Source organism: Gossypium raimondii, chromosome 7 (assembly GCF_025698545.1).
Source record: "Gossypium raimondii isolate GPD5lz chromosome 7, ASM2569854v1, whole genome shotgun sequence".
In the NCBI taxonomy this organism is placed as follows: domain Eukaryota; kingdom Viridiplantae; phylum Streptophyta; class Magnoliopsida; order Malvales; family Malvaceae; genus Gossypium; species Gossypium raimondii.
The window spans coordinates 27739957-27751576 of NC_068571.1; the positions used below are offsets into that span (position 1 = coordinate 27739957).

Consider the following 11620-nt stretch of genomic DNA (forward strand, 5'->3'; position numbering starts at 1 on the left):
ATTCTAATTTGGATGATTTTATTTTTACTATGTGTAAGGGTGAGCATTCGATCGAACCAAATGAAAAATTACGAATTAATCGAGTTGACAAATCTTATTTTATCATCCTAACTCGATTTGAAATTTTCTCAAATCAAATCAAGTGAGATGGAATTCGAATCGCATCGCATCAAATCGAATATATTTGTTCGAGTTAAATTAAAAAAATGACTTTGGCATTTTTCATTTGGCTTAATGACAAATTTGGTCACTAACGTTTACATGTTTCGTCAAAATGGCCTTAATTTTATTTTTGTGCCCTTTTTGGCTATCAACCTTTAATTTTTTTTTCAAAATGTTTTTTTAATAGATTTGATGAAAAAACCATTAAAAAGTTAACAGGATAATGTGCAATTTCATATGTGCAATATTTTTAATGAAATATAATCTATTACTTAGATAATAAAATAAAATAATTATATGTGAAAATAATAAAATAAATAAATAATTCATGAAATTAAAAAATAACTCTTAATTTAAAGAAAATAAACGTAATTATCTAAAATAGGTTTCAAAATGAATGGACGATTCAATATTTCCGGTTTGATTTATTAATTATCTTTTGAAACCTCTCAAGAAACAAATGTATGCATTCATTCGAAAATTTTTTAGATAATTACTTTTATTTTCTTTAGGTTAAGAATTATTTTCTTAAATGTCATGTATGATTTATTTATTTTATTACTTTTCACATGTAATTATCTTATTGGGTTACCTAGGTAATAAATTACATCTAATTAAAATATTTTACATCATCCTAGTTAATTTTTTAATGGTACTTTCATCAAATCTTTTAGAAAAAATAATTTGAAAAAAACCAAAGGTTGATGGCCAAAAAGATAAAAAAAAATACAATTAGAGCCATTTTGACAAAACATGTAAACATTAGTAGCCAAATTTGTCATTAAGCTTTTTATTTTTATGTAATAGTTTTTTAAAATATTTTTGTTCAAAGTTTTAAATATGATCATATAAAAAAATTTGAAGTAAAGAAGTGAACAAATAAAACAATTGATGAAAAAGAATGAGAGAATTTTGATTTTGGGGTAAAAGGGAGAAATAAAAAATTTGGGTGGGGGGGATTTTGATTTTTGGGGTAAGGGGGAATAAAATATGTGTAGGGGATTTTAATTTTGGGGGGTAAAAGTAGAGAGGGAAAGTAAAAAACTTTAAAGAGATGGGGTGGTAGGGTAGATTAGGGGGGATTGGGGGTGTTTGAGGGAAGGGATAGTTTGATATTCAGTTTATTCAAACTTGAAAACTTAAGTCGATTTGAATTCGAAATTCAAAAAAAAATTAGTTGACCCGATTATCTCAGTTAACTCAATTCGAATAATTCAAAATTTTGAGTCGAATCAATTTTTGCTTACACCTAATTCTGTGTAGAAACCCCACAAATTAGGCGGCACTACAAATCGAAGCTAACCCGGCACAAGAAGAACAAGCCAACTACATTTGAGGAGCTTCGACGCTTAAATCAGGCAGTCTCTTGTCTCATTTTTTGGGTGCACATTAAGGATAATGTGTCAAATAAAGTGTGGGGGTAACATGGAATTTTTCAAAAAAAATCAAAATTTTTAATTTTTTATTACTTGATTTTAATTGTTTTCGTAGTTTAATTTTAATTTGGTGTGCTTGTTTGTGCGTGAGCTTGTAAAAATACAAGTGATTGGTTAGGAGCATGTAAATAGGATTTTGTATTTATATTGTAAATTTAGTTTGATAGTAATTGATTTTAGGTTGTTTAGTATTAAAATAGTCAGTTCACTTTATTACATTGTAAATAGGTGAAAGTGTGTCAAGTATACCAATTGACAAATAAGTATATAAAAAACATATATGTTTGTTTGAATTTTAAGGTGTTAGAATGTTAAATTTTAGTTAACTGATTCCATGATTTGAGACATTTAAGGATGACCTAAGGCATTGTTTGGTCACTACTAGAGCCAAAAAATCGGTCCTATATGTAAATTCCCTAGTACCTATTTTTTTAGCCTAATTTCATTTTCTTAATAAACCTTGTAACACCCCTAACCCTTATCCGTCACTGCAATAGGGTTACGGAGCATTATCGAACTTTACAAATTAAACACGGACATTTCCCAACCAAGCAATCAATACAAACTAAAACATGTTCCCAACATGACATAACATCACAAATATTTCATTTACTTATACGTACCTATTTAACTCATTTCATTGATTTATCAAATTCTACTACTAATTACATAAACAGACATACAATATATATATCATTCACAATCACATTTCAAATTATATCATTTTATATCATTGCCAATTCAACCCTATACATGCCAAATAAACCAAAATTTACATTGTAAAAACTATTGGATTAAACTGGATCGTGTAGCTTGATGCGTTGATCTGATCTTCTGACTACACGTTAATCTACAAGAACATTAAACAACACGAGTAAGCTTAATTGTAACACCCCAAACCCAGCTTAGACGTTATGGCCATATCTGGCAATGTCACACGATAGTGTTTTTGAAACCTCGTTGTTACGTTGAAAACATTCAATGTTATTATCTTTAGTAAACTTTTATTAGAACTTAGGAAGACGTCTTTATTGATTTAAAACATTTCTTTTGAAACATCCCTCGTTGCGGAAGCTTTATTAAAATAGTCTATGTGATCATGCGTTTAGAAAATACTTTAACTTTTTGAAAATCGAATTTCCTACGACCAGCAAGTATAAATCCATAAAGTAAAATAAATAAATAAAAACCCAAAATTTAAAACCAAAGTCCCAGAAGGTCCTTAAATTACAACCCAAATAATCAATAATAGTTAAATCATAAAATGTAAATTGAAAACTATGAAGTCCAAAAATTACTGTGGTCACCGTTGAGTCCCCCGTCGCATCGAACCGTCTAATTTTGGGGATTACCTGTGCACATTAAACAAAAAGGGTGAGTTTACGTAAACTCAATGTGTAATCTCAGAGAAACAAAAAAACAATCAAGATTCACAAGGCACAGCTTGAATGCCTTGGGCCTAAGCCCTTTTCAAGATCAAGGATGCTTGGGCCTTAGCCCATCTCAATACAGTCTCAAAAATGTAGTAGGGCCTTAGCCCATCACAGTATAAGTAGCAGTACCAGTTATGCAGTAGCATAATCCTACCCATCTAGCCCCTACACAACATCTCCGTCCAACCTTACACTCCATGTGGGGATATAATCAACCCACCCATCCCTACACTCCAAGTAGTACCGAATGCGGCACAAAATAGTAGTTTGTAGCTGAGCTACCAGTAAATTAGGCTTAAAGCCTTTCAGTACACTTCCTCCGAATAACAACCCCCAACCCAATGCAATGCAACATACCATGGATGATATGTTATTATGCAATTTCAGTATATATATTTAGTTCAGATATTAACATGCTCAGTACAAATATCATTCAGTCAATTTCACACATTTAGGGGTCTAAGTAGCGCTTACAAACCTTTATAGTAGGTTCACAGTCGACTTGGGCGACCCGTGTAACCTTAAAAACATTTCGGTAAAAATGGGTCCACACGCCCGTGTGTGCCCGTGTGGCCCACTTGGCCCAAATTGACCTTGGCCGTGTGTTCCATTCTTAATGTAACCCATGCTAGCTAAATCACTACACCAAAACAGGCTTTTAAAAGCGTTTTTAGTGGCGTTTTGATAAAAAAATGCCGCTAAAAATCAAGAATTAGCAGCGCTTTTAAAAAACGCCGCTAAAAATGAGCATTAGCGGCGTTTTTCAAAAAGTGCCGCAAAAAACCTAAGCCCAACGACCTCATTTTTTTATTTTTCGGGGGCTTTAGTGGCGTTTTTTAAAAAGCGCCGCTAATGCTCAAGGTTTTAGCAGCGTTTTTTAACAAGCGCCGCTAATGCTCAGGGCTTTAGCAGCGTTTTTGAAAAAGCGCCGCTAATGCTCAAGGTTTTAGCGGCGTTTCTAAAAAAGCGCCGCTAATACTCGGAGATTTAGCGGCGTTTTTAAAGAAGCGCTGCTAATGCTCAGGGCAATAGTGGCATTTTTGTTTCAAACGCCACAAATTTTTTTTGCAAAATGGCGCCATTTTTTAATTATATTTTTTTATCCCACAATTTCAAATGAAAATCTTTCTTTTTTCCCCTTCTTTTTCCCAAAATCGATCCCCCTCACCCTAGAAATCTCTTCTTTTTTTCCCCATTTTATTTTTCCCAAACCATTTCTCCCCTACCCCGATTCCCTTTATTTTTCCCCCCAATTTCCCCAAATCGGCAGCCCTCACCCTAGAAATCTCTTCTTCTTCTTCCTGATTTTTTATTTCCTCAAGTCACTGTATCAACGAACTGCCCCAAAGGAAAATTTATTTGGGTTTTTATTTTTCAAGAACTTTCTTTGGTTTCTCCATTAAAAATTGTTCATCTTCTTTTTTTTTACCCTTTTCATTTGCATCGTATCCATTTTCAGGACCTAAAACATCGATTTCATACGTCACGATTTCATGGTTCTGAGGATGCGAAAGATGATGTAAGTATTTCACGATTTCAGGACCTAAAAATTGTGAATATATAATATGCATTTGTTTTACTTAAATCAAGTTATGCTCCATAGTTTATCGTTGTTTCTTTTGCTTTGCTCTTTCTTTATTTTCTTTTCCATACTATTGAACTAATAGAAAAACATATTTATGTCTGCAGATTGTGGCATTTTTAATTCCCCTTTTAGATGATAAGTTTCCTCTCATAAGGAGTATTTCTTGTTGGACACTTTCTCGATTCAGCAAATACATTGTTCAGGTATGGTTGGATGATGTTGCTTTTGTTGTTTCTTTTTAAGACCACAGCTTCCACTTTGATGTTGTTTGGCTGTAAATCTTGCTTAAACTTTGTATCCAACAAATAATTTATTTTTTTGCCTCTTATGGAAATCTTTTGTTCTTAGTACATCCTGTTCTTATTTTACCCATGGATTTGGATTTTATTTATGATTTAAGACACTCATGTTTCATTTATTTTAGGATAGTGGTCATTAAAAAGGCTATGAGCAATTTGATGCAGCTCTTATGGGTCTTCTGCGAAGAATATTAGATACTAACAAGCGGGTGCAAGAGGCTGCTTGTTCAGCTTTTGCGTATGGCTTAATGATTTTTGCCTTTTTCTTCTTTTGTGCAATGTAACTTGGAATATGGGAGTGTGTACAAACTACTAGTTCTTATTAGTTTTGGAGCCAGTCTTATCTGCATGATTTTTTAATCTGCAGTCAGCTATGCACCACAGTATTCTTCAATAGACTTTTTGACAAGATGACTGTACATGATTTTAGTAAACATTAGGATTAATGTATTTTACTTTTTCAGGCATTAGGTACCGGGTTCACTTAATTTGCACAGCCTGTATTTCAGAGGTGCATAAATATCATCCAGACTCAACAATTGGCCAAGGTGTTTATCAATTTGACTTTTATTTCTCTTCTAATCAGCAATTTAGGTTAATTTGTTCATTTTTTTCTTTCCTCTTTATGGTTGCCTGATGCTTTTATAGATTTTTTATTCACTGTAATTGGTCTCAATCAAGCAGCATATTGGTTAGTGCCTTGATTATTAGTTTAACTTCTGTACTGTGTTGCAGTTCTACGATATGTTAGTATAGCTTTATTGCAATAAATACCTTGACTGTCAATATATGATGTATAATATTCGAAGTGATACTATGGCTTGGTTATCCTGAGAGAATGCTATAGAAGCAATAATAGTCGGCCCACCTTAAGTATGATGTATAATCATTCATTACAGCAATCAACCACTATTGATGCAGGAAGTTAAAGCAGTAAATATCTCTAGTGTTGATCTGTTTAAATCTTATATTATCAATTTATTTCTAGAAAGCCTCGTGAATGCACTAGTTTTGCCTGTGATCTCCATATAACATACTTGCTTAAACCTATTTTTCAGGGTATGGCAACAGAGACCAGCTTGTTTAAGGCCTATAAGATGTTGAATGCAAGGTATGGCAATAAGTACTAATGACATTCATTTTTCTCAAAGTAATTGTGTCTGACTTGTTTTTGGACATGGCTATAGTTCTATGATCCTTTCAAGGAGCCTCCAAATACAAGAAAAAACTTAGAAAAAATATAATATACTTTTCTTAGACACATACCGTTTCTGACCCTCATACTTAAATTCGAGAAAAACAGTTTAAGGGTGTATGTCTTGGCTCTCAATTTTGCTATCTAAGATTCTTTGCCTATGCTGATATTTGAAAATATTTGTTAAGGGACCAGAATCTTGTGGAGACAGTTGGCAATGTGTTGACATCACTCCCCTTTATTGCTCTTGGGATCCAGGTCCCTAGGTAATATTCTCTCTAATTTGCATCATAAAAATGATATCAATCTATCAATCTATTAATTTTCTTCTTAAAAAAGATACCAATCTATTTAATTTGCTTCTACAGTCCTATTTAAAGCATATGTGTTTGACATGTATGTCTGATATATTTCTAGATACGCGCATGGTTGAAAAAACGGACTGGATTGATTCAATGGGTTGATCGGGAAGCGATTAGTCCCACAATTCAACCATATAAATTAAACCAGAAAATTAGTGAACAGCAAAGAATCAGTAAAAAATAGAAAACTGGGAATTGGAAAAAATGGGTACTAACCGGATTTTCTGGCTTTTTCAATTTGGGATTTTTTTTCAACAAAAGAATTTGGCTTTTTTATTATGTTTCAGTTCATTTTCATCGTAGCTTTTTTTTTTATAAATATATGTTTCTTATTCTTTTATAATTTTTATGAAATTATCTTTTATTATTAATTCATGTTCTCTACTGTTTCGAGATAGTTGAATATCCCGGTTGAACCTGAAATTGGAGGTCTAACTGGTTGGTTGTTCAACCATGGGTATCACCATATGGGTGTGAGGATATGATTTTTCCAAGAAAACATTTTAGAAAAAGAAAAAGAATATATCCATGTCAGGCATAGATCCGAGTCTAAATAATATGTTTTAATAAAAACTGTGTTTACATGGATGCAGGAGAAATTTTAATGCTAAGATGTATTCTAATTCACTTATTGGAGTTGGAGTTGCCTCTACTTTGTATCATTCTTCTAGAGGAAAGCTGAGGAAATACTTAAGGTGGGCCGACTATACAATTGAAATGGTGTGCAAAGAGATTGCTTCTTCTGATCTGATTTTTCGATATAAATACTGGACAAAGTATGGATATTTCTTGTCAGTTGCATTTACTGCTGCTAGTAAAATAGGATTCTCTTCTTAGGATCTTAGTTTCTTCACTTGTATTAGACTCAACAATGACTTGCATTGCATTGGGGTTGATTTTACCTAAATTTCGAGGTTTACAATTTTTAATTTTTATTAACTATTTACGTTTTCTCACTTTTATTAATTTTTATTATAATTTAAGCTTCCTTTATTTTCCTTCTTTTATTATTTTCATATAAAATTTAATTTAAATAATATTTTTATTTATCCTTAAAAGTATATTTAAAGTTCAAATTTAAAAATAAAACATAATATAATATTTATCATAAAAATAAATATTATTTTATTAATATAAGTTTTTTTGCATGATATGCTTTTAGCGGCGTTTTTGCGAGAAGCGTCGCTAAAGGTTTGTTTTTTAGCGGCGTTTGTGATAAAAAGCACCGCTAAAGGTCATGTTCTTTAGCAGCGTTTGTGACAAAAGCGCCGCTAAAGGTCATGGTCTTTAGCGGCGATTGTGACAAAAGCGCCGCTAAAGGTCATGTTCTTTAGCGGCGTTTTTCACATAAACGCCGCTAAATTTAGCGGCGCTGTTTATAGCGGCACTTTTTGCGACGCTTGTGAAAGCGCCGCTAAAGGCCTAAAAAAATGCCGCAAAGTCTATTTTGTTGTAGTGAATATTCAAAGCTATCTACTTGCGTCATTGTCACTAAATTATTTATATCTTGAGCTACAGAATTTCAAATTAAGATCCTCTTGATGCTTTTGAAACTAGACTCAAGTACATTTCTACCATAAAATTTAAAAAATTTATAGCTTATCAAATAAGTACAGTAAAATCTTCAAAGTTACCCCTATTCTGCTGTTTGACAGCTTCAACCTCTCCTTACTAAAAATTATTTATCTCTTAGTACGGAATTCGGATGATGTTTCCATTTGTTTCTCTTGAAAATAGACTTTCTAAGGATTTAAAAATATAAATTTAAGCCCCTAATTATTTTTTTACAATTTTTGATGATTTTTCCAAAGTCAGAACAGGAAAAGTCAAATTCATTCTGACCTTGACTCACAAACTTTATTATATCTCATAATTTACAATTCCATTGCTTACACTATTTCTTCCATGAGAAACTAGACTCAATAAAATTTAATTTCATATTTTATTCAACCTCTAACTCAATTTCCACTATTTTTGATGAGTTTTCAAAGTTAGACTATTGCTGCTGTCTAAAACTATTTTAGTGTAGAATGTTGATTTCTGAGTTTATAACACCCTTATTTCCTTTCTCTACAATTTTCCGCATCATTTTCTCTTATTTCTCTTATTCCTAGACAACATGCAATTTTGAATTTTTGTCGAATCCCATTTCTGCATTTTAGGTACACACCTATATCGTTTTTGCTGCTTACGCAATCCCGAGATCACCAAAAACCTTCTAACTTCACACAATTCCACCACTACTCAACACTAGGGAGATAGCAACCGAAACAATTCACTGCTGTAAAAATAACCATTCCACATTAACGAAGAGTTCAACAAAGTTAAGAATGAATTCAAAGCCAAAACCACTCACCCAAACAACACAAGAAAACGCATACCTTATACGCTTACCAAACGATCACCACTTCGAGTCAAATCAACGAATGTTAATTCCAGCCTCACGATCGACTCCTAAACAGTTAAAAAAACACCCCTTAATCCCTTATCCAGAGTAACATTCAAGTTTAATAAAACGAAAACTTACTGTACAACATAATTGCACGCTTGCACAAAGGGGGAAAATGAAGAAAGACAAAGAAAATGGAAGAAGAATTCAAAGGAAATTCAGCAACAAGGATTTATTATTTAGAAAAAAAAAAGAAAAACCAAAAATTGAGAGTGGGGGAGAAGAGAGAAAATGTCAGAAAGGTGGAAAAGAGTCCGAAATTTGAAAAAAAAAACTAAACAAAAAGATAATGCCTAAGAATCTGGCAACTCATCTCCTTAATTCTCTCCCTAACCTCCCGCAACAACTCCACTACTCGAAATTTCAATTTGACTAGGACTCCACCAAGCCACACGGCCAAGCAACAAAAAATAATCCCCTTGCTCGTGCAGGGACTTAAACTCTAGACCTCCCACCCGCCAACACACACTTTAGCCACCAGACCAGTAGGCCCATTCTGATATATTTTTACCAACTTTTAACTATAATTCTATTGACCAGAGATAAGGTTTTATTCATAAAAATACAAAAATTTGCCCAAGTTAAGGCTTGAACTTTAGACCTCATACACACACCCAGAACACTTAACCACTGAAGTAGACAGATATTTGAGTCATATTTTCACAATAACAAAATTAGAAATTTTGGGGCGTTACATTAATGAAGCTTAGTAAGTTCAATAGGTTAAACATTGATCTTACCGAACTTAATATAATATAATAAATTAAATTGTAGATAAATCATACATTTTTCCTATCAAATACAATATAATCAAGAAACACACTTCCTTTAGATCAGTATCAATAATAATCTATAAATCTTTCAATTCAATCACATAAGTCTCTTACCATTTCTTACTGAATTGAATAACGGCTTACGGATATAAGTACATCGTTCTTTTTGTGCCATAGTCCAACTATGGTCTTACACATGCATTGCCATGGCCCTTCCATGGTCTTACATTTGTAGTGCCATAACCCAGTTATGGTCTTATCATCAGAATGTCATAGCCCAGCTATGGTCTTACACATGTATATATACTGTCGTGATCCAACCATGGTCTTACATTCAAGGTTTCATAACCCATTTATGGTCTTTTCATTAAAATGTCATAGCCCAGCTATGGTCTTATATTTAAACATTGACATGGTCCAACAATGGTCTCATCCGTCAATTCATTCTTTGCCACGGAACGATCGTCCTCAATCCTGCGTTCTTAATTTCAACAAAAAAATATGAATAAATATATTATACCATTCCTAAAGTAACAAATAATCAATAAAGTTTAACCATATAAACTTACCTGGGTTGGATTGTAAAATTGGTAGTAGTTTAGAGACTACTCGCCTAATTTCTCATTTTCTCGTTGATCTATGAGCTCTTGATCTAGAATGTAAAATTTTTCATTCATTAGCATATATTTCAATTTCAGTCCACTTCACAATTTATGCCCTTCAAATTTTGAAATTACACAATTACCCCAACTTTTACAATTTTTTACAATTTACTCCCTCACCAATTAACTCATCAAATGAGATAATTTTTCTCAATTAACAATTTATCTACATATTATAAGATATTACAAAGCCTTTAATAAATATACTTTAATACCAAACCCTAATATTTAATCTTTTTCACAATTTGGTCCTAAAATCGATTTCTATTGAAATTACCTAATAAAATCTTCATATAACAAAATTGAAACTTCAAATCCATGTTAGTTCATCATAAACATCCTGAACTCATCAATGCTAACTTTCAAAATTACCCATAGAATAAAAAACTAATGAATTAGATAGTTGGACCTAATTGTAAAAGTCTCAAAAACATAAAAATTTCAAGAGAAAGGCAAGGATTGAACTCACATGATGAAAAATTATGAAAAACCTGTTTATAGGACCTTCAATGGCATTTTTGGATTGAAAATTAGAAGAAGAATAGCCTAGAAAATTTTAGAATTCAATTTATTTAAGTTAATTTCACAAAATTTACAATTTTGCCCTTTAATCACATGATTTTTGTTTTCTTTTTTGCTTATGCAGCCTCATGCCTTTATTTTTTGCATAATTGCTCCTTAAGCCCTCCTTTGTTCATTCATTAAGCCATTTAATCACTATTTCTTTAATTAACAAGTTTTGTACATTTTTTCAATTTAGTCCTTTTTAGTTAATTAACTATCGAAACGTTAAAATTTTCTAACGAAACTTTAATACTACCTTAATGACACTCCATAAATATTTATAAAAATATTTATAGCTCGATTTATAAAATCGAGGTCTCGATACCTCGTTTTCAAAACCAATTAATCTAACAAGTATTTCAAAGCATAATTCACTAATTCATAAGCCTTCCTAAATTCACAATTGACTCATAAACACTATATAATAAAATTTACAAGCTCACTTGTCAAATTTAGTGGTCTCAAACCACTATTTTTGACACCACTAAAAATTGGACTGTTACAACTCTCCCCCTTTTAGGAAATTTTGTCCTCGAAATTTGTTACTTGAGAATATACTCGGATATTGTGATCTCGTCGATTCTTCTATTTCCCAAGTAGCCTCCTCTGAACCATGACGGTGCCATAATATTTTTACTAGCGAAACTCGTTTATTCCGTAATTCCTTAACCTCTCGAGCTAAAATCTTTACCGATTCTTT

The 11620-nt window shown here is 32.2% G+C and overlaps 1 protein-coding gene across 2 annotated transcripts; it reads left to right on the forward strand.

The window, feature by feature from the left end:
* The first annotated feature begins 4175 nt into the window (after positions 1-4175).
* Positions 4176-7381, forward strand: LOC105797839 (uncharacterized). Of its 2 annotated transcripts, none has more exons than XR_008198110.1 (6): positions 4176-4550; positions 4721-4819; positions 5380-5463; positions 5974-6026; positions 6306-6376; positions 7066-7381. XR_008198110.1 is itself a non-coding variant. In XM_052634057.1 (6 exons), the coding sequence occupies exons 4-6, from the start codon at positions 5977-5979 to the stop codon at positions 7307-7309; spliced, it is 372 nt and encodes a 123-aa protein (XP_052490017.1). In that variant the 5' UTR covers positions 4179-4550; positions 4721-4819; positions 5380-5463; positions 5974-5976; the 3' UTR covers positions 7310-7381. The 2 variants fall into 2 exon arrangements, 1 of the variants encoding a protein (XP_052490017.1); XM_052634057.1 differs by having other exon boundaries at positions 4179-4550; positions 6299-6376.
* The last annotated feature ends 4239 nt before the right edge of the window (positions 7382-11620 follow it).